Genomic DNA, 24,043 nt, shown 5'->3' on the forward strand with positions numbered 1-24,043 from the left:
GCTGGGATTACAGGTGTATGCTACCACACCTGGCTAATTTTTGTATTTTCAGTAGAGACAGGGTTTCACCATGTTGGCCAGGATGGTCTCAAACTCGTTAGCCCAAGAGATTTGCCCACCTCGGACTTGCAAAGTAGTGGGACTACAGGTATGAACCACCACGCCTAGCCCTTCTTGACTTTCTATAGTATAGTACTATACTACTTTTTGATTACATGACTGCCATCTAACAGGGACCTAGTGATTTCAGCTGTTTAACTATAGTTGACCTTTAACAACACATGTTTGAACTGTGAGAGTTCACTTATACAGATTTTCTTGCCCCGCTGCCACCCCTGAGACAGTAAGACCAATCCTTCCTCTTCCTGAGCCTACTTAATGTGAAGACGATGAGGATGAAGACCTTTATGATGATCCACTTCCACTTAATGAATAGTAAATATACTTTCTCTGCCTTATGAATTTTTTTTTTTTTTTGAGGTGGAGCCTTGCTCTGTCACCCAGGCTGGAGTGCAGTGGCATAATCTCGGCTTACCACAGCCTCTGCCTCCCGGGTTCAAGTGATTTTTCTGCCTCAGCCTCCCAAGTAGCTGGGATTACAGGCACTCGCCACTGCGCCCAGCTAATTTTTGTATTTTGAGTAGAGACGGAGTTTCACCATGTTGCCCAGGTTGGCCAGGCTGGTCTCCAACTTCTAACCTCAGGTGATCTGCCCACCCTGGCCTCCCAAAGTGCTGGGAATACAGGCGTGAGCCACGGCGCCTGGCCTTGCCTTATGATTTTCTTAATAACATTTTGTTTTCTCTAGGTTACTTTATTGTAAGAATACAGTAGATGGGGTGTGGCAGCTCACACATGTAATACCAGCACTTTGGGAGGCCAAGGAGGACAAGTTGCTTGAGGTCAGAAGTTCGAGACCAGCCTGGGGAACATAGCGAAACCCTGTCTCTACCAAAAAAAAAATAGAAAAATTAGCCCGGTATAGTGGCATGCGCCTGTGGTCCCAGCTACTCGGGAAGCTGAAGTGGGAGATTTGCTTGAGCTGGGAAGGTGGAGGTTGCAGTGATTTGAGATCGCACCACTACACTCCAATCTGGGTGACAGAGTAAGATCCTGTATCCAAAAAGAAAAAAAAGAATATGGTATATGATATATGTAACATTCAAAATAGGCTGGATGCAGTGGCTCACACCTATAATCATAGCACTTTAGGAGGCTGAGGTGGATCGGTTGCTTGAGCCCAGGAGTTTGAGACCAGCCTGGGCAACACAGTGAAACCCCACCTCTGTAAAATAAATTTCAGAATTAGCCAAGCATAGGCCTGTAGTCCCAGCTACTCGGGAGGCAGAGGAGGAAGAATCAGTTGAGCCCAGGAAGTCAAGGCTACAATACACTATGATAGTGCCACTGTACTCCAGCCTGAGTGACACAGCAAGACCCTGTCTGGAAAGAAAACAAACTAACAAAAAAATACAAAATTTGTGTAACTGACCATTAAGGTTATCAATAAGCCTTCTGGTCAACAGGAGGCTATTTAGTTAAGTTTTTGGGAAATCAAAAGTTATATGCAGGCCAGGTACAGTGGCTCACACCTATAATGCCAGCACTTTGGGAGGCCGAAGCGGGTGGATCACTTGAGGTGAGGAGTTCGAGACCAGCCTGGCCAACATGGTGAAACCCCGTTTCTACTAAAAAGATAAAAATTAGCTGGGCGTGGTAGCATGCATCTGTAAACCTAGCTAGTCACGAGGCTGAGACAGAAGAATCACTTGAACCCAGGAGGCAGAGCTTGCAGTGAGCCAAGATCGTGCCACTGCACCCCAGCCTAGGCAACAGCGGGAGACTCCATCTCCAAAAAAAAAAAAAAGAAAAGTTTTATACAGATTTTCAACTAGGAGAGGGGGCAGCACCCCTAAACACCATTTTGTTCAGGTGTCAACTGTATAAAATTTTTCAACACTAATACAGTGATTAAAAATGAGACTCTGGGCCGGGCGCAGTGGCTCACGCCTGTAATCCCAGCACTTTAGGAGGCCGAGGTGGGCGGATCACGAGGTCAAGAGATTGAGACCATCCTGGCTACCACAGTGAAACCCTGTCTCTACTAAAAATACAAAAAAAATTAGCCGGACATAGTGGCGAGCGCCTGCAGTCCCAGCTACTAGGGAGGCTGAGGCAGGAGAATGGCGTGAACCCGGGAGGCGGAGCTTGCAGTGAGCCGAGATCGTGCCACTGCACTCCAGCCTGGGTGACAGAGCGAGACTCCATCTCAAAAAAAAAAAAAAAAAAAAAAAAAAAGAGAGAGACTCTGGAACCAAACTTTTTGGGTTGAAATTCCAACTCTACCACTTGTTAATTATATGCCTTCTCTGTGCCTTAATTTGCTTGCCTGTTGAATGGAATAATAGTATCTATCTTACAGGGTTATACGGAATGAGTTGATCCATCCAAAGCACTGAAAGTGATGCCTCATACAAGCCAGGCATGATAGTGTGCACCTGTAGTCCCAGCTACTTGAGAGGCTGAGGACGGAGGATCACCTGAGCTCAGGAGTTCAAGACTAGCCTGGGCAACACAGTGAGATCCTATTTCAAAAAAGAATGCAACCAAACAAACAAAAAAACCCCAAAACCAGTGTCTAACTCAAAACTTAATAAATGTCCATTTTAATTTTATTATTATTTAATAATGCATTAGGAGGGAAGAGACTAAAGATATTTACAAATCCTAGGAATTAAGTAAAGAGATTGACGATTTACCAATTATTCCAAATTGTTAAATGGTTATTTCCAAATTTCAGACCAGGAACAACATTCTTCTTATTGCCTCCTCTGGCACAGCTTACCTTATCTCTAGCACAAATACGCAACTCATTGTCTACTTTACAGACACGGGCAAACTTAATAAAGCGCTTGTAATCAAAATTATTTTGGATTCCAAGATGATGGCAGTCCCTAGAAGGATTCCAAAGCAGAGAGATGAAATTTTTCAATAAGGAAGCTGTACCTTAAATAGTAATACTAAATTTATATAAATATTTTAGCCAACTTTTCAGAAGTGTTCAGTGCATACCTGGCAAAATAATCCCATTTGTCCACATCAATGCCATTTCTTTTATTAGACACTATCTCATAAAGGAAGCTTTTCTTTTTAGGACGCCCTTTATATGGCCACTGGAAGGCAAGAAAACCCACTGGAAGTTTTAGGATAGGCACCAAATCTATTTATAAACAAAGCAAAGCAATTTTATTAATCTGTAAATTATAAACAGATACTTGACTGGGAATACGAGATAAACTAGAAGGTTCTATTCTTTCTTTCTTCCACTTCATTTCAAAACTAGTAGAAAGGGAAAAGAAATGCTAAGGTATATGATACCCTATTGTTACCACATTTCCTTGTGCCACTGAAAAGATCTTAACTCTATTACATTTCCCAAAACCAACAACTTTTGTGTTTTCTTGGTTTATAAGTTTTTGAAAAATATAAAATCTAGGCCAGGCATGGTGGCTCACGCCTGTAATCCCATCACTTTGGGAGGCCGAGGAGGGTGGATCACGAGGTCAGGAGTTCGAAACCAGCCTGGCCAAGATGGTGAAACCCTGTCTCTACTAAAAATACAAAATTAGCTGGGCATGGTAGCAAGCGCCTGTACTCCCAGCTACTCGGGAGGCTGAGGCAGGAGAATCGCCTGAACTTAGGAGGCGGAGGTTGCAGTGAGCTGAGGTTGTGCCACTGCCCTCTAGCCTGGGCAACAGAGCAAGACACCATCTCAAAAATAAATAAATAAATAATATAAAATCTAATAATAAACTAACAATGCTTGAATTCATGCATTAAAACAGTACTATCTTTCAAAGTAGCTACACACCTAGTCTAAATAATATGCATTGTTGAATGTATTTTTTGAGCTCCATTTTTTTGGAAATAGGATATTTGCTACAAAACTCATCTGTTTATCTTATACTGTTAAGTACACTTGTATATATTTGAGGAAACAGCCCTAAAAGTCTTAGGGGAAAATTATTTCCCAACTTTATTTTTAATTAAAAAAATACAAAAGATCAAAAAGGAAACAAAACAGATTTTCCATTGAACCAGTTCAACTTTTTTGTAGATCTTCCTATATTTAAATATTTCAAATATGATTTTTTTTTTTAATTTGTAGACAGGATCTAGCTCTGTTGCCCTGGCTGGAGTGCAGTTGCACAATCACAGATCACTGCAGCCTGCCTCAGCCTCCCAAGCATCTGAGACTACAGGCATGAGACACGGTTTCAGTATGTTACCCAGGCTGATCTCAAACTCCTGGGCTCAAGTGATCCTCTCATCATGGCCTCCCAAAGTGCTGGGATTACAGGCATGAGCCACTGAGCCTGGCCAAATATGTTCATTTTAATGGTTAAATAAAACATACACATTTACATTCCAAACAAAGTTACTTTAGGCTTCTATATAAAATACTGCAGGCCAGGTATGGTGGCTCATGCCTGTAATCCCAGTATTTTGGGAGGCCAAAGTGGGAGAATCACTTGAGCCCAGGAGTTCGAAACCAGCTTAGGCAACATAGTGAGACCACATCTCCAAAAAAAAATATTTTTTAAATGAATAAAATACTGCATATATATTCACTAAAAAAGAATTTATGGCCGGGCGCGGTGGCTCACGCCTGTAATCCCACCACTTTGGGAGGCTGAGGCGGGTGGATCACCTGAGGTCAGGAGTTTGAGACCAGCCTGGGCAACATGGTGAAACCCCGTCTCTACTAAAAATACGAAGATTTGCTGGGCGTGGTGGCACACACCTGTAATCCCAGCTACTCAGGAGGCTGAGGCAGAAGAATTGCTTGAGCCTGGGAGACAGAGGTTGCACTGTGCTGAGATCATGCCACTGTACTCTAGCCTGGCCGACAGAGTAAGACTCTATCTCAAAAAAAAAAAGAAAGAAAGAAAGAAAAGAATTTATGCCAAGCACAGTGGCTCACACCTGTAATCTCAGCACTTTCAGAGGCAGAGCTGGGCAGATCACTTGAGCTCAGGATTTCAAGACTAACCTGGGCAACGTGACAAAACCCCATCTCTACAAAAAATACAAAAATTAGCTGGGCATCGTAGTGCACGTTTGTGGTCCCAGCTACTCAGGAGGCTGAGGTAGGAGGATCACTTGAGCCTGGGAGGTGGAAGTTGCAGTGAGCTGAGATTGCACCACTGCACTCCAGCCTGTGTGACAGAGTAAGACCCTGTCTCAAAAAAGAATTTCTGTATATATATTTTTGGGAAGTAACTTCTAACTAATTCAGTTGAGAGGTAGAAAAAAATATAAGCCTTTTATTTTTTGCATTAAACAGTAGAAACATAGAACTCATATTTTATCATTTAGCCTCTAAAATAGCCAAATGTATAACTCAGAAGGAATCATGAAAAGGCTAGATGAAAAGCACCAGTCAGTTAAAATTAAGCTGTACATAAACTTACCAATGAATCTTCGACAGGTGATTCAAGTGGTCCTACAATTTGTTCCTTGACAAAGCAAATATCTTCTTCAGGGATGAGACCATATTGTTCCATGATAGGCTTGATTCCATTAGAATTAATAAGGTGCTCAAACATCATAACTGAGCCTTGTTCATGCTAGGAAAAGTAAGCACAATATGATGTGTTAAAGATTCTAGCCCATTGGGGGCCCTGACTAACAAAATTATCCTCAATTCCAAGTAATTCTGAGATAAGGGTCTATTGCATATTAATTCTCTAGTTTCTAACCACAATCTTAAGAACATTTTTAAAAACCTGTCAGATTTTTCATTTTACTAGTCTACAAACCTTTTACAAAACTTATTATTTCATAAACATATTTAATGAATTTTATGATATAATCATTTACAGTACCTAAATGAATATTACAAGATCATGTAGATAGAATTACATTTTAATAAATATCATCATAAAATTGAATTTTATTTTTTCATCAGCCTTTGAACATGTGCAGTTATAAGCTCTGTTAGGCACTACCATCTAGTGGTGAAAAGGGGTAACTGCAAACTTGCCAGTAAAAACAAAGATCTCCCTTGAAATCTCCAGTTGGCCTGTTTGCTCATCTCTCCCTGCTCACTCATTCACAATCAATGTAAAGGATCAAATGAACTCCTGAAGACATCTGCCCTTTCCTAGGTCCTACCAAAAACTAACTCAAGATGAAAAACAAAACTTGAACTGTCCTATAACTATTTTTTTTTTTAAAGAGACAGGGAATCGCTCTGTTGCCCTGGCTAGAGTCCAGTGGTGTGATCATGGGGTCACTGTAGCCTTGAACTCCTGGGCTCAAGTGATCCTCCCACTTCAGCCTCCCGAGTAGCTGAAACCACAGGTGCACACCACCCTACCCAGCTAATTTTTAGACTTTTTGTAGAGGCAGGGTCTTGATTTGTTGACCAGGTTGGTCTTGAACTCCTAGGCTCAAATAATCCTCCTGTCTCTGCCTCCCAAAGTGGCAGGATTACAAGCACCTTGCCCTATAACCATTCTTTCCCCCCGCCCAGAAACAATTCTTGCTCCAGAAACTATTGTTAAAAACAGAATCAGGGCTGTCAGGCCTGGGTGCGGTGGTTCACACCTGTAATCCCAGCATTTTGGGAGGCCGAGGTGGGCGGATCACTTGAGGTCAGCAGTCCAAGTTTGGCCAACATGGCAAAACCTCCTGTCTACTAAAAAATACAAAAATTAGCCAGGCATGGGAGGGCGCACCTATAATCCCAGCTACTTGGGGGACTGAGGCAGGACAATCACTTGAACCCAGGAGGTGGAGGTTGCAATGAGCCGAGATCACCCTGCACTCCAGCCTGGGCGGGCAACAGAGTGAGACTCTGTTTCAAAAACAAAAACAAAAACAAAAACAAACCCACAAAAACAGAATCAGGCTGGGTGCAGTGGCTCACATTTGTAAACCCAGCATTTTTTTGAGAGGCAAAGGTGGGAGGATTGCTTGAGCCCAGGAGTTCGAGACCAGCCCGGGCAACAAAGCAAGACCCTGTCTCTACAAAAAGATAAAAAGATTGGCTGGGTATAGTGGCATGCGCCTGTGGTCCCAGCTACTTGGGAGACCAAGGCGGGAGGATTGCTTGAGCCCAGGTGGTTGAGGCTGCAGTTAGCTATGTTCATGTCTGTACTCCAGCCTGGGCAACAGAGCAAGACCTTGTCTCCAAAAAACAACAACAACAACAAACAAATTGGCCGGGCACAGTAGCTCACGCCTGTAATCCCAGCACTTTAGGAGGCGGAGGCAGGCAGATCACGAGGTCAGGAGATCGAGATCTTACTGGCCAACATGGTGACACCACATCTCTACTAAAAATATAAAAATTAGCCGGGTGTGGTAGCGTGCACCTGTAGTCCCAGCTACTCAGGAGGCTGAAGCAGGAGAAACGCTTGAACTCGGGAGGCGGAGGTTGCAGTGAGCTGAGATCACGCCACTGCACTACAGGCTGGGCGACAGAGCGAGACTCAAAAAAAAAAAAACAAAAAACAAATTGAATCAAGATACATGCAATTACAAAGAGGAAAAATAGTAACTTTATAATGGAGAAATTTGACAGACAATGCCTTATCAAGTAAGCAGAATTAATATCATTGGTATTGGCTCAACTAGGATTTATGTGACTCCTGAGATGAAACACTATGAAGGATGCATCACTGTTTTTTTGGAGACAGAGTCTAGCTCTGTCACCTCCCGGGCTCCCAGGATCAAGCAATTCTCCTTCCTCAGCCTCCCAAGTAGGCACGTGCCACCACACCCAGCTAATTTTTTGTGTGTGTGTTTTTTTTTTCCCCTCTTGTTGCCCAGGCTGGAGTGAAATGGCGTGATCTCGGCTCACTGCAACCTCCGCCTCCCAGGTTCAGGTGATTCTCCTGCCTCAGCCTCCCCAGTAGGTGGGATTACAGGTGCCCACCACCATGCCCAGATAATTTTTATATTTTTAGTAGAGACAGGGTTTCGCCATATTGGCCAGGCTGGTCTCCAACTTCTGACCTCAGGTGATCCACCCACCTTGGCCTCCCAAAGTGCTGGGATTACAGACGTGAGCCACTGCGTCCGATCTGGACACATCACTTTTGTGGCATTCTACCAAAAATGCATAGCTTGAATCTATGAGGAAACATCACACTGAAACTCAAATTGAGGAACATTCCACAAAATAGCTCAGTTGCTCTTTAAAAAAATGACAAAGTCACTAAGGATAAAGACTGAAGAATTGGCCGGGCGCGATGGCTCATGCCTATAATCCCAGCACTTTGGGAGGCCGAGGCGGGTGGATCACGAGGTCAGAGGTTCGAGACCAGCCTGACCAACATGGTGAAACCCCGTCTCAACTAAAAACACAAAAAAATTAGCTGGGCGTGGTGGCGGGCGCCCATAATCTCAGCTACTCAGGTGGCTGAGGCAGGAGAATTGCTTGAACCCGGGAGGTGGAGGTTGCAGTGAGCCGAGATCGCGCCACTGCACTCCAGCCTGGGCGACAGAGCAAGACTCTGTCTCAAAAAAAAAAAAAAAAGACTGAAGAATTGCTCCAGATCAAAAGAAACTAGAAAAATGGCAACTAAATGCAATGTGTAATTCTGGACCAGGGAAAAAAAGTTTTTTTTCCCTTTTTCTATATGGACAATTGGTAAAATTTGAAAGTCTGAATTAGATAAGAGTACTGCATCAACATTAATTTACTGATTTTGATAATTATACTATGGTTATATAAGAAAATGTTGTTTTTAGGAAATACCCACTGAAACATTTAGAAATAAAGTATTTCAACAATTTACATTCTTTGAGAGACAGGGCTCTTGCTCTGTCACCCAGGCTGGAGCTCAGTGGCGTATTCATAGCTCAGTGTATCCCTGAACTCCTGGATTCAAGTAATCCTCCCGTTCTCAGTAGCTAGGACCACAGGTGTGCACCACAATGACCAGCTGATGTTTTCATAATTTTGTAGAGACAGTTTCACTATGTTGCCCAGGCTGGTGTTGAACTCCTGGGCTCAAAGCTGTCCTCCTGCCTTAGCCTCCCAAACTGTTGGGATTACAGGTGTGAGACACTGTGTCCAGTCTAAAAACTAACTTTCTTTTTTTGAGACAAGTTCTCACTCTGTTACCTACCTTGGAGTGCAGTAGCACGATCACAGCTCATTGCAGCCTTGACCTCCCAGGCTCAAGCAATCCTGCCACCCCACCATGCCTGGCTAATTTTTAAATTTTTTTGTAGAGACGGGGTTTCACCATGTTGTCCAGGCTGGTCTTGAACTCCTGGGCTCAAGCGATCTGCCCACCTCGGCCTCCCAAAATGTTGGTATTACAACCATGAGCCACTGTGCCTGGTCAAAACTTACTTTCTAATGATTCAGAAAAAAAAAATTATATATAAAGAGAGAGTATTTTATTTATTTTTTGACACGGAGTCTCGCTATGTCACCCAGGCTGGAGTGCAGTGGCGCGATTTCAGCTCACTGCAAGCTCCGCCTCCTGGGTTCACGCCATTCTCCTGCCTCAGCCTCCCAAGTAGCTGGGACTACAGGTACCCGCCACCACACCCAGCTAATTTTTTGTATTCTTAGTAGAGACGGGATTTCACTGTGTTAGCCAGGATGGTCTCAATCTCCTGACCTTGTGATCCGCCCACCTTGGCCTCCGAAAGTGCTGGGATTACAGGCGCGAGCCACCACGCCCGGCCAAGAGAGAGTATTTTAAAAAATAAAAATGAGGTGGATCACTTGACCCTGGGAGGCAGAGGTTGCAGTGAGCTTAGATGACACCACTGAGCTCCTGCCCGGGTGACAGGGCAAGACCCTGTCTCAAAAACAATAAAATAAAAATAAATAAATAAATAAATAAAGTAAGGGATTTTCAAAATAGTAGTTTTGAATATATCAATGCCAACTGTGAATATACTAGCAAACAGAAAAAATTAAGTTTCATAAAGCTAGCACAGACCATAATAACAACTAAAATTATAAGGAACTTAGGAGTAAGTATAACAAAGATGTATGACTTTCATGGCAAGCCTAGGCAACATAGTAAGACTCCATCTCTACAAATAAATACCCAGGTGTGATGGTGCAGGCCTGTGGCCCCAGCTACTTGGGAGGCTGAGGTGGAAGGATCGCTTGAGTCTGGAGGTCAAGACCAGCCTGGGCAACATAGTAAGACTGTTCTCCACAGAAAGGAAAAAATAAAAACATAAATCTTATTATAAAGTATGTCAACCTAAAAGGAAGGAACTGAGGAACATTTAATATAGAGAGTTTATCTGGGCCAAGGTTGAGGACACATTTACAAATTGCCTTGGGGAATGCTTGGGGAGAACAAAAGAGGCTCAAGTTTTTAAAGAAAAAAGGACTGGCCAGGTGTGGTGGCTTAGGCCTGTAATCTCAGCACTTTAGGAGGCCAAGGTGGGCAGATAGCTTGAGCTCGGGAGTTGAGACCAGCCTGGGCAACAAAGTGAGACCCCCTGCCCCTACAAAAAATACAAAAAATTAGCTGGGCATGGTAGTGTGTGCTTGTAGTCCCAGCTACTCGGGAGGATGAAGTGGGAGAATTGCTTGAGCCTTGGAAGTCAAGGTTGCAGTAAGCCATGTTTGCACCACTGCACTCCACCCTGGGTGACAAAGCAAGATCCTGTTGAGGGGAGGGGAGGGGAGGGGAAAGGAGGGGAGGGGGAAGGGGAAAGAAAAGGAAGGGAAAGAAGGGAAGGAAGGGAAAGAAAGGAAGGAAAGGAAGGAAGGGAAAGAAAGGAAGGAAAGGAAGGAAGGGAAAAAGAAAGAGAGAAAGAGTGAGAAAGAAAGAAAGTGAGAAAGAGAAAAAGAGAGAGAGACAGACAGGAGAGAAAAGAAAAAAAAAGAAAAGAGCACAAATCAGGAGGAAGAGGTGATCACAAAGAGGAGGTGATAACAAAAGTTGTTAGTCAGGACTGTTCACTGGCTTACAGAAATAACATTAGTTAGTGATTGGCTACATATTATGAAGTACAGGATATATGGCATTTTATGGTTACCTGGCATCCCACATAACAGCTGGCTTCAAGAGATAATAATTATTTAGCTCAAGGGGGCGTGACATGATTGCTGTTCTATTTCAGTGCCTCTCTGGGCCTGATAAAGTAAAGGGGCTCATATTTCTCAGATAAAAATTTCTTCTTTTTTTTTCTTCCCCAAGTAACAAGTGTGGAAACAGAACAGAATGCAGAATGATTCATCATATATGGGAAATTAATAAACGTTGGGGTTGGTACTATAGTCAGTGGGGATAGGATGAACTATTTAAAAATTAGATTTCTCGGCCGGGCGCGGTGGCTCACGTCTGTAATCCCAGCGCTTTGGGAGGCCGATGCGGGCGGATCATGAGATCAGGAGTTCGAGACCAGCCTAACCAACATGGTGAAGCCCCATCTCTACTAAAAATACAAAAGTCAGCCAGGTGTGGTAGCACACACCTGTAATCCCAGCTGCTCAGGAGGCTGAGGCAGGAGAATCACTTGAACTGGGGAGGCGGAGGTTGCAGTGAGCCAAGATCGCACCACTGCACTCCAGCCTGGGCAACAGAGTGAGACTCCATCTCAAAAAAAAAAAAAAAACAAGAAAAAAAAAGATTTCTCCCATATACTTACACAAAAATAAATTGTACATGAGCTAAGGATTTAAATGTGAAAGGCAAAATGCTTAAAGGAAAAGACTTGGTAATGATTGAGAAGATCCTATTAGATAAACTGCAGAAGAAAACAACTATAAGCTCTGGACAACTCCCTGAAGGTCCTGGAGAGAGACCAAAACCAAGTGGATGTTACACCTCAGTACTTAGAAGGGAGAGGTACTGGGCAACATTCCGGTTTTATGGTTTTTCGCCTAAGGGCAGGCCCCAGGACAGAAAAACTGGTGAGAAACTACCCATTTTACTGGCTTGAAGAACCAGAGTACTTCATCAAAATTGAAAACGTCTGTTTTTCAAAAGGCACCATGAAAAAATGAATTGGCCAAGCCAGACACTGGGGAAAAATATTCACAATACATATACCTAACCATATATGTATATAAAGAATTCCTACAACTCAATAATCAAAGAGCAAGCAATCAAACTTTTTAAACGAGTAAAATGTTGAGAGTTCTTTGCAGAAGAAGATATATCAATAACAAAGTACAAAGTACAGGAAATAGTATTCAACATACATTAGAAAATCAAACCACGAAATACCATTTGACACTCATTAGAAGGGCTAATTTGAAAGTCCAAATGTTGATGAGGCTGTAAAACAACTGGAACTCCAGTATGTTGCTGATGGGAGTGTAAAATGGTACAACCGCATTGGAAAACTCTGGTAGTTTCTTATAGAATTAAATACATATCTACCATATGACCCAGCAATTCTAACTCCTCGGTATTTACCTAAGCGAAATGAAAATGTATTTCTTTATTTTATCTATTTTTATTTTTATAAAATAATGTATTTCTGCTGAACGTATTTCTTGTTTTAAAAATGTAATTAACTTTCCACACTACAACACAGAAAATGTATTTCTACCAAAATCTTGTACGATAATGTGCACGACAACCTTACTTATAACAGCCAAAACCTGAAAACAATCCAAATTCCAACAAAACGAGAAAGGGTAAACAAACTGTGACTTATTTGCACAATGCCACACTATGTAGGTGATAAAAAAACGATCAACTACTGAGGCACATAACATGAATAAATCTCAAACCATTATGTTGAGTAAATAAAGCAAGGCATAAAATAGGACCTCCTATATGATTCTGCTTGATCAAGTCTAAGAACAACAAAATTCATTTATGTTTGTAAAAATCAGAAGGTGATGGTGGGGTGAGGGAGAGTAAGAATTGACTGGGAGAAAGCACGTGGGAATTTTTCAGGAAGATGAAAATGTTCTATATCCTGACTGGGTAATAGTCATATGGATGTATACACCTGTCAAAACTCACTGAACTTAAGATCTGGACAACTTATTGTATGTGAACTATACCTCAAAGAAAGAGAGGGAGAGAGAAAAAGTGGCTGACATGTAAGAAGTTTTCAATATATATTAATATCCTTTTTCTATTCCCGTTCCAGAAATACAGTGTAGTAAAAACCAACCTAATTTTACTTCTCAAAAATTGATTCCAAAATATGGGACAGCCACCTGCAAATGCCTAATTTTAAAATGATTCATTTAATTTATATGACTTGGCTGGTAAGTTAGTTCGTGGTCATACCAAATGTGTCAAAATTGGAGTTGGCCTTTTATTATACAGTAGTACAATGGAGCAGAAGGAGTATTAAACTGGCAACTGGTTTTGTATTGCTGATTCCAGTATTTAATGGCTTTGTGATTTTTGATGCATCAATACACATCCAAGAGTTTCAAGTTCCTTTATTTGTAAAAAGGGAGATAATGATAACTTCCTTACAGACTACTGTGAGAACCAAACAAAAGCACATATATATATGTGAATGAAAGCACCCTGGACACTGTAATGGGGAAGTATTTTATAACACAGTAGTGGAACCAAACAGATAAATTAACTAAATAACCTGCTTAAATAGTCTTTCTTTTTATTGACTATTGACTATATGAATACATACCGTCCATTTCACCTCCGGGCGAGCAAGTGGAATAAATCGTCCATCAAACATGTGAGAAAATGGCCCATGACCTTAAAAACAAAAGCAGCCTTAGAACAAGAAAAACATCTGTAAACCAACAAAAACTTTTTTCTTTTTTTTTTTTTGAGACAGAGTTTCGCTCTTGTTGCCCAGGCTGGAGTGCAGTGGTACAATCTTGGCCCAACACAATTTCCGCCCCCTGGGTTCAAGCGATTCTCCTGCCTCAGGCTACCAAGTAGCTGGGATTACAGGTGTGTGCAGCCACACCTAGCTAATTTTGTATTTTTAGTAGAGACGGGGTTTCTCTATGTTGGTCAGGCTGGTCTCGAACTCCTGACCTCAGGTGATCCACCCGTCTCAGCCTCCCAAAGTGCTGGGATTACAGGCGTGAGCCACCACACTCGGCCAAACTGAATTATTTAATCTTTTTAGTCTAACTTGAATAGCAAAAGAAATTAATAACCTAAAAATACAATCACAGAAAGGGACAAACCCTTTCTTCCTATTTCTAAAACAGGAGAACAGGAAGCAGAAACATATGGAAAAGTAAGTTCTTCATCGAGTGGTCTCTAGTCACCAGGGCTTACATAAATCTGATAAAAGGGCAGTTTTTGTTGTTTTTTGAAGAGACAGAGTCTTGCTATGTTGTTCAGGCTGGAGTGCAGTGGCTATTCACAAGCATGATCATTATGCACTGTAGCCTTGGACTCCTGACCTCAAGTCATCCTCCTGCCTCAGCCACCTGAATAGCTGGGACTACAAGCATGCACCACCACACAGGGCTTGATAAATGGACAATTCTGTGTAACTAAAAAGAATGTTAATGCCAAAAACTTTTTGAAATCTTCAGATTGAAAATATCTGGATTAAAATAGCAGTTTTAAGAAAATCCACTAGGGCTGGGTGTAGTGGCTCATGCCTGTAATCCCAGCACTCTGGGAGGCTGAGGCGGGTGGATCACTTTGAGTCAGGAGTTCGAGACCAGCCCAGCCAACATGGTAAAAACCCTGTCTCTACTAAAAATACAAAAAAGTAGCCAGGCTTGGTGGCAGGCACCTGTAGTCCCAGCTACTCGGGAGGCTGAGGCAGGAGAATGGCATGAACCTGGGAAGCGGAGCTTGCAGTGAGCCAAGATCACACCACTATACCCCAGCCTGGGTGACACAGCAAGACTCCATCTCAAAAGAAAAAAAAGGGGCTGGGCGCGGTGGCTCATGCCTGTAATCCCAGCACTTTGGGAGGCCGAGGTGGGTAGATCACGAGGTCAGGAGTTCAAGACAAGCCTGGCCAAGATGGTGAAACCCTGTCTCTACTAAAAATACAAAAATTAGGCGGGTGTGGTGGCAGGCGCCTGTAATCCTACCTACTCAGGAGGCTGAGGCAGGAGAATCGCTTGAACCCGGGAGGCAGAGGTTGCAGTGAGCCGAGATTGCGCCACTGCACTCCAGCCTGGGCAACAGAGCGAGATTCCGTCTCAGGGAAAAAAAAAGAAAATCCACTGGGGTGCAGGAAGAAAAAATTAGAATTTATCATATAACTCTCAAGCTTAAAAAAATCTATCTTTGGCTGGGTGTGGTGGCTCATGCCTGTAATCCCAGCACTTTGGGAGGCTGAGGCAGGTGGATCACCTGAGGTCAGGAGTTTGAGACCAGCCTGACCAATATGGTAAAACCTCATCTCTACTAAAACTATATTAGCTGGGCATGGTGGCATGTGCCTGTAGTCCCAGCTACTTGGGAGGCTGAGGCAGGAGAATGGCTTGAACCCGGGAGGCGGAGGTTGTGGTGAGCCAAGATCGTACCACTGCACTCCAGTCTGGGCAACAGAGCGAGACTCCATTTGGGGGAAAAAAAAAAAAAAGAAGTGAGCCACTTAACTGGAGAGGGAAGTCTACCTAGACTAGCCCTGGCCCTGCTTTGCAAGTCACAGGCTACACATAAAGGCTCGCTAATGCAGTGCTCAGGCTCCTGGGGACTGGCAAAGGTTTCCCAATGATTCTCTCTCAAAATACCAAGAATCCATCAAATTTATCATCTAGGGGCAGATATTGGTTCTTTGGAAGTCTCCGGGGGACATAAAAAGAGTGCCTACTCGCTTTAAGTATCTGGCTATCCAAACAGTGGCACGCGCCTCCCTTCCCCTGCCCTGAGGGTACACACAAACTCTCAGAGTCCCTGAATAAGTAGGAATAAACTATAAGGATAGAGGTAAAAACCCCCATGATTTAAAAGGAACAGTCCCAGCCCAACGTGGTGACTTATGCCTGTATTCCCAACACTTTGGGAGGCCGAGGGAGGTGAATCACTTGAGGTCAGGAGGTTGAGACCAGTTTCAACAACATGATGAAACTGCATTTCTACTAAAAACAGAGAAAAATTAGCCAGGCGCTACTCGGGAGGCTGAGGCAGAAGAATCACTTGAACCCAGGAGGCGGAGGTTGCAGTGAGCCGAGATCGTGCCAACTGCACTCCAGTCTCTCTGACAGAGCAAGACTCCATCTCAAAAATAAATAAATAAATGGGACAGTCCCCTTTCTCTTTGTCACAGGAAAAGGATGATATTCTTTTGCTTGGATTAAAGTGGCCCAAGACCTCACATGGATCAGAAAAGACAAGGAGTTCTCTAAATGTGTTAATCCACTTGGGCAGATTAGAGATTATAAATATGAAAAAAATGGATTTCACCAAATAACTGAAGGAAAAATGGTGATTTTATTTAATAAGAAGGATAAGGCCAGGCGCGGTGGCTCACACCTGTAATCCCAGCTCTCAGGGAGGCAGAGGCAGGAGGATAGCTTGAGCCCAGGAGTTCGAGACCTGCCTGGGCAATATAGCGAGATCCCGTTCTCCATAAAAAGGAAGAAAAAAAAAGACCAATAATAATAATAATAAGTGTAAGAAGGATAAAAGAAAAATAAAATTCACACATTATCCTAAAAGCAGTAGTAAGAAAAACTCACTATCAAAAAGCCCTTTCATATAACCTATAGTAAAGATGATGGCCGGGCACGGTGGCTCATGCCTGTAATCCCAGCACTTTGGGAGGCTGAGGCTGGTGGATCACCTGAGGTCAGGAGTTCGAGACCAGCCTGGCCAACATGGTGAAACCCCATCTCTGCTAAAAATACAAAAATTAGCTGGATATGGTGGTGCATGCCTGTAATCCTAGCTACTCGGGAGGCTGAGGCACGAGAATTGCTTGAAACCAGGAAGTGGAGGTTGCAGTGAACCAATAATGAGCCACTGCACTCCAGCCTGGGCAACAGAGCAAGACCCCGTCTCATTAAAAAAAAAAAAAAAAACCCACTTTAGCAAAGATGTTTAATGTGATAAATTCACTGAAAGTTGCCAAGAAAATAAAATAGCAATGTTTTTTACTTACAAATCATTCTAGGAAGAAGCAACAGTACATTTATACTAACGTCAACTGAAGAATTAAAATACAATTTCCATATTCTCTTGGTTGACCTGATTTTTTAACGTCAAAGAGAGGTAACATATGTTATGATTTTACATAACAACTTTGTCTCTTTGTACAGCTTACCAAGATCATGACAAAGTCCAGCAATCTGAACACAGAGAATATCTCGTTCACTTATCTGCAGCTCTGGTTGTTTTTCACCCAGTGCGCGAACTAGACATCCTGCTAGATACCCCACCCTGCAGAGCAAAAACACAAAAAGTCACTTTTCTGTTTGCAAGAGGAGTGATAGTTCTGGTCCTCAAGAACTTCAGTATGTTTCCTTAAACATTCTAAGATACCTTTAGGGCAACTTTACTGAACAGTATATTTCAGAACTAGGCAGGAACACACACAAACGGAATCCCAAAAGCAGGACTTCTGGCTCAATATCACCAATCATTAGAGGAACGCACATCAAAACCACAGTGAGATACTTCACACTCCTTAGGATAGCTACTATTAAAAAAAGAAAACCAGAAAATAACAAGTGTTGGACATGATGTGGAGAAGTTGGAAGCCTGTGCACTGTTAGTGGGGATGTATTATGGTGTAGCTGCCATGGAAAACAGTATGGGTGCTCCACAAAAATTAAAAACGGAATCACCACAGTGATTTAGCAATTTCACTTCTGGGTATACACCCACAATAACTGAAAGTAGGTCTTGAAAAGATTGGCTGGGCTCAGGGGCTCACGCCTGTAATCCCAGCACTTTGGGAGGCTGAGGCGGGCAGATCACTTGAGGTCAGGGGTTCGAGACCAGCCTGGCCAACATGTTGAAGCCCCATCTCTACTAAAAAATACAAAAATTAGCTCAGCATGGTGGCAGGTACTTGTAATCCCAGCTATTTGGGAGGCTGAGGCAGGAGAATTGCTTGAACCCAAGAGGCACAGGTTGCAGTGAGCCGAGATCTCGCCATTGCACTCCAGCCTGGGCAACAGAGCAAGATTCCGTCCCCACCACCCCCCCAAAAAAAAGAAAGAAAATATATTTGTACAGACATGTTCATAGCAGCACTCTCAAAATAGCCAAGAGGTAAAAGCAACAGGTATCCATCAACAAATGAATGTATAAACAAAATGTGGTAGGTACATATGATAAAATATTATTCAACCTTAAAAAGGAAATAATAAATTAATTAAAAAATAAAAAGTAAAAATAAAAAATAAAAAAAAGGAAAGAAATACTGACACATGCTACAACATAGATGAACTTTGAGGAAATTATGCTAAGTGAAATAAGCTAGTGACAAAAAGATAAATATTATATGATTTCACTAAGATGAGGTACCTAGAGTAGCCAAATTCATAAACAAAAAGAAGAGGGTCGGGTGCGGTGGCTCATGCCTGTAATCCCAGCACTTTGGGAGGCCAAGGTGGGCAGATCACCTGAGGTCGAGAGTTCAAGAACAGCCTGGCCAACGTGGTGAAACTCCATCTCTACTAAAAATACAAAATTAGCCAGGCGTGGTGGCAGGTGCCAGCTACTTGGAAGGCTGTAATCCCAGCTACTTAGAAGGCTGAGGCAGCTACTTGGAAGGCTGCTTGGAAGGCTGTAATCCCAGCTACTTGGAAGGCTGAGGCAGGAGAATCACTTGAACCGAGGAGGCGGAGGTTGTGGTGAGCCGAGATTGCACCATTGCACTCCAGCCTGGGCAACAAGAGCGAAACTCCGTCTCCAAAAAAAAAAAAAAGTAGAATGGTAGTTACTAGGGGGTTGCAGGGAGGGGGACATGAAGAGTTGTTTAATACGTATACAGTTTCGTTTTTTGTTTTTTTTTTTTTTGAGACAGAGTCTCGCTGTGTTGCCCAGGCTGGAGTGCACTGGCACACACCACCATGCCCAGCTGGTTTTTTATTTTTGGTAGAGACGGGGTTTCGCCATGTTGCCCAGGCTGATCTTGAACTCCTGACCTCAGGTGATCTGCTGGCCTCAGCCTCCCAAAGTGCTGGGATTCCAGGTATGAGCCACTGCACCCGGCAAGTTTGGTTTTGTAAGATGATAAGAGTTTTGGTAATCGATTGGTTGCACAATGTGAATGCATTTAACCCTACTAAACTATACACTTAAAAAACACTTAAGACTATGTATTTTCTATTCTGTGTATTTTACCACAGTTTTTTTTTTAAGTAGGAATATCTGGCTTTGCAATGTTTACAACATAATTGGAGATGAAGTACTTAAATGCATTTCCAGCACTTCCATCTGAGCCATTCCTAAATTCTTTTCCCCTGAACTCTGAGCTACATGAGGACAGAGGCAATTGTTATCTTTTTGTGGTTTGGTAGGGCTTAGTAAGTTCGATAAATATTCGTTGATGAATGAACATTTGAGTATAGACACGTGTTGTGCCTAACTAAAAATGCTTCTACACAAACAAAAAACCAAAGTAATATACTGTGAGTACTTCATGAAAATCTCAAAGACTGTCTATTCTTCCCTGTCCACTTCCTCCTGGCTCTACACCATATAATGGAAACGCAGACCAACGTCTCAGCTTAGTTGTATGTAACAGAGGCATTGCCTTCTCTAAGATTATGAATGCTTTTTTAACTTATGCATTTCCTGACAGGTAAGAAAATGATCTGGTTCGAAAGAGCAACTCTGTACCAGAGTAAATAGAGAATACAGAAAAATTAAATAATCAAATATACATAATTAGTTATATCAGTAACTGACCCATTAGCTTTTATTTATTTGTTTATTTATTTTTTTTTTTGAGACTGATTTTTTTTTTGAGTCACCCAGGCTGGAGTGCAATGGTGCTATCTCAGTTCACTGCAACCTTGGCCTCCCGGGTTCAAGCTATTCTCCTGCCTCAGCCTCCCAAGTAGCTGCAGCGTGCGCCACCACGCCTTGCTAATTTTTGTATTTTTACTAGAGACGGAGTTTCACCATGTTGGTCAGGCTGGTCTCGAACTCGTGATCTCAAGTGATCCGCCTGCCCCAGCCTCCCAAAGTGCTGAGATTGGCCGGGCACGGTGGCTCACGCCTGTAATCTCAGCACTTTGAGAGGCTGAGGCAGGCGGATCACGAGGTCAAGAAATCAAGACCATCCTGGTCAATGTGGTGAAACCCTGTCTCTACTAAAAAATACAAAAATTAGCCGGGCGTGTTGGTGGGCACCTGTAATCCCAGCTACTTGGGAGGCTGAGGCAGGAGAATCACTTGAACCCTGGAGGCAGAGGTTGCAGTGAGCTGAGATCGTGCCATTGCACTCCAGCCTGGGAGATGGAGTGAGACTCCATCTCCAAAAAAAAAAAAAGTGCTGGGATTACAGGTGTGAGCCACCACACCCAGCCCCTGTTAGCTTTTAATTAATATTTAAAAACAAATCCAACTGACCTGTCTATAGATACTTTCATTATTTTTCCAGGAAAGATCTGAGGTGGTTAAGAATACATAAAATAAATAAAATACAACAAGGTAAATAAAAAGCCTCAATTTTGGAGCTGGGCATGGTGGCTCATACCTGTAATCCCAGTACTTTGGGAGGCCGAGGCGGCTGGCTTACAAGGTCAGGAGTTCAAGACCAGCCTGGCCAAGATGGTGAAACCCCGTCTCTACTAAAATTACTAAAATTAGCCAGGTGTGGTGGTGGGCGCCTGTAATCCCAGCTACTCAGGAGGCTGAGGTAGAGAACTGCTTGAACCTGGGAGGTGGAAATTGCAGTGAGCCAAGATTACGCCACTGCACTCCAGCCTAGTGAAAGAGAAAGACTCTGTCTCAAAAAAAAAAAAAAAAAAAAAAAAAAAAAAAAAGCCTCAATTTTCTCATCAATAAAATAAGGACATTATCATCATTTTGTAAAACTATTTATTCTCTAAAAGATTAAGACAACTATTTCTTTTTTTTCCTGTTTTCTTTTTCTTTTTTTTTTGAGATGGGGTTTTGCTCTTGTTGCCTAGGCTGGAGTGCGATGGTGCAATCTCAGTTCACTGCAACCACCGCCTCCTGGGTTCAAGTGATCCTCCTGCCTCAGCCTCCTGAGTAGCTGGGATTACAGGTGTGTACCATCATATCTGGCTAATTTTGTATTTGTAGTAGAGATGGGGTTTCACCATGTTGGCCAAGCTGGTCTTGAACTCCTGACCTCACGTGATCCACCCACTCTGCCTCCCAAAGTGCTGGGATTATAGGTGTGAGCCACCATGCCTGGCCTAATTAGATAACTATTTCATGAGACAGAGGAAATACTTAAAAACTGCAAGTTCCCCACCCCATTCCCTTCTTACCCTAGACTATGCTCAAATCGATTGTGTGAAGCTCCTGGAAAAACATAGTAACCACCTCCCAGCTGTTTGATGTATCGAAGACGTTGAAATTGAGGTGTATCAATGATTCGGACGAGGAGAGGGTGGAGCTCAATGTGGCCATGGATAGGATCATTAATTACCTAGAAAATTATGTTTAATTAATATGAATAACAACATGTAAGTCCAACTGAAATTTGTGTGCAGCCATTCCTAATTATAGTGCAAAGTCAAAGCTATTTGATTTTTCAAGTAAAAATACTAATGGAAATGACAATATGTTAACATCATTACCTTATTTAGGTATCACTACCAGACAGATCAAGTACATTGGATTTGAGTATATTTTACTTCTTCCTAATGGATGTGAATAACAGAAAAATAAGGATTTTTATTTTTTATTATGTATATGACTTAATTAGTCTTTAATAAGTTTGTCTTGTATTCAAGTTAAACATACATATTCATTTCGATTTAAACACATTCATCCACATCATGTAACCCATATCACTATAGGTATTATGCCTAATTTTTTTTTTTTTTTTTTTTGAGACAGAGTCTCACTGTGTCACCCAGGCTGGAATGCAGTGGCACGATCTCGGCTCACTGCAACCTCTGCCTCCCAAGTTCAAGCTATTCTCCTGCCTCAGCCTCCCGAGTAGCTGGGACTACAGGGGTGTGCCACCATGCCCAGCTAATTTTTGTATTTTGAGTAGAGACGGGGTTTCACTATGTTGGCCAGGCTGGCCTCGAACTCCTGACCTCAAGTGATCCGCCCACCTCGGCCTCCCAAAGTGTTGGGATTACAGGTGTGAGCCACCGTGCCTGGCCTAAATTTTTTTTTTCTAAATGTATCTATACAGTACTCATCATTAAAACAGAAAAGAAAGAAGGGAGGCAGGGAAAGAAAGAAAGATGGAAATTCCTCTACCATATAGATAAGAAATCATGCAGGTCCGAGTGCAGGTGCTCACATCTGTAATCCCAGCACTTTGGGAGGCCAAGAGTTTGAGACTAGTCTAGGCAACATAGTGAGACCCCGTCTTTAAAAACAAAAATGCAGTGGCGCACATCTGTAGTCCCAGGTACTCTAGAGGCTGAGGTAGGAAGATCCCTTGAGCCCCAGGGGAACAAGGCTGCAGTAACCTACTATTGTGCCACAACACTTCAGCCTAGGCGACAGAGAGAAACTGTGTCTCAAAAAAAGAAGAAAAAAAGCAAGAAAATAATTTTGTACAGCTGAACAATGTGTTTATGTGTGTGTATTGTTTTTGTTTTGTTTTTGTTAGAGATAGGGTCTCGCTTTCTCACCAGGCTGCAGTGCGTTGGCTATTCACAGGCACAATCATAGCTTACTGTAGCCTCAAACTCCAAGGCTCCAGGGATCCTCCTGCCTCAGCCTCCCAAATAGCTGGGACTACAGGCATGTACCACCATTCCTAGCTAATTTATTTTTATTCTTTGTGGAGACAAAGTCTTGCTATATTGCCCAGGCTGACCTCCTTGTTCACCCGCCTCAGCCTCCCGAAGTGCTGGAATTATAGGCATGAGCCACCGCGCCCAGCTAAAATCTACTTTTAAACCATTTAAGGACCTAAAAGCCTTCACTGTAAATTTTTCAGGTTGTAATAACTGTCTTGTTTTTTTTGTTTGTTTGTTTTTTGAGACAGAGTCTAGTTCTATCACATAAGCTGGAGTATAATCAGGGCTCACTGTAACCTCTGCCTCCCAAGCTCAAGCGATCCTCCCACCTCAGCCTCCCAAGTAGCTGGAACTATACCACGCCTGGCTAATTTTTCTTTTTTTGGTAGAGATGGGGTTTCTGGCAGGGCATGGTGGCTCACGCTTGTAATGCCAGCACTTTGGGAGGCTGAGGCGGGTGGATCACCTGAGGTCAGGAGTTCACGACCAGCCTGACCAACATGACAAAATCCTGTCTCTACTAAAAATACAAAAATTAGCTGGCCGTGGTGGTGGGCGTCTGTTATCCCAGCTACTCAGGAGGCTGAGGCAGGAGAATCGCTTGAACCCGGAAGGCAAAGGTTGCAGTGAGCTGAGATTGTGCCACTGCACTCCACTGCACTCCAGCTTGGGCAACAGAGTGAGACTCTATCTCAAAAAAAAAAAAAAATTCATTGATACATTTGAAAAATTAGTCCTCATTATGTCAAACACTGCACTCTCTCTTCACCATTACACAATCTCAGCTTCAGAGGCCAACTGAACTAAATTTACCATAAAGAACACTGTGTCAGGAACAAACCATGGTGACCTTGGGTTCGGCAATGGTTTCTTAAATATGACACTAAAAGTACAAGACACAAATGAACAAAAAAATATAAATTGGATTACATAAAAACTTAAAACTTTTGTGATCCAAAGAATACCATCAAAAAAGTAAAAAGACAACCCACAGACTCGGAAAAAATATTTGTGTATCATATCTCCCATAAGGATTTACATCCAGAACATACAAAGAGCTCTTACAACTCAAATTGTGTGTGATGGAACAACACTGTGAACTTTCTAAAAAGCACTGTCTTGCATACTAAAAATGAGTGAATCATACAACTTGTGAATCTCAATAAAGCATTTATGTTTTAAGTATCAAGTTAGGTAGGTATCAAATTAGGGTAGAAATCCTTGAGGTCTGCAACTGAGTAGCAAACTAGGTCAATTCTTGTTGAA

At 42.6% G+C, this 24,043-nt stretch overlaps 1 protein-coding gene across 2 annotated transcripts in view; it reads right to left on the minus strand.

The window, feature by feature from the left end:
- Positions 1-24,043, minus strand: part of SAMHD1 (SAM and HD domain containing deoxynucleoside triphosphate triphosphohydrolase 1) — a 61,490-nt gene that overhangs the window by 23,530 nt on the left and 13,917 nt on the right. Inside the window, exons 4-9 of one of the 2 annotated variants that reach the window (XM_054467757.2) lie at positions 21,338-21,498; positions 17,185-17,300; positions 13,621-13,691; positions 5,475-5,630; positions 3,073-3,173; positions 2,846-2,954 (exon numbers count right to left, since the gene is read on the minus strand). In XM_054467757.2, coding sequence (XP_054323732.1) covers positions 2,846-2,954; positions 3,073-3,173; positions 5,475-5,630; positions 13,621-13,691; positions 17,185-17,300; positions 21,338-21,498 — 714 coding nt within the window. The remainder of the gene's footprint in view (positions 1-2,845; positions 2,955-3,072; positions 3,174-5,474; positions 5,631-13,620; positions 13,692-17,184; positions 17,301-21,337; positions 21,499-24,043) is intronic. The other variant, XM_063659445.1, reaches the window with a different exon arrangement.

Source organism: Pongo pygmaeus, chromosome 21 (genome assembly GCF_028885625.2).
Source record: "Pongo pygmaeus isolate AG05252 chromosome 21, NHGRI_mPonPyg2-v2.0_pri, whole genome shotgun sequence".
Classification (NCBI taxonomy): Eukaryota; Metazoa; Chordata; class Mammalia; order Primates; family Hominidae; genus Pongo; species Pongo pygmaeus.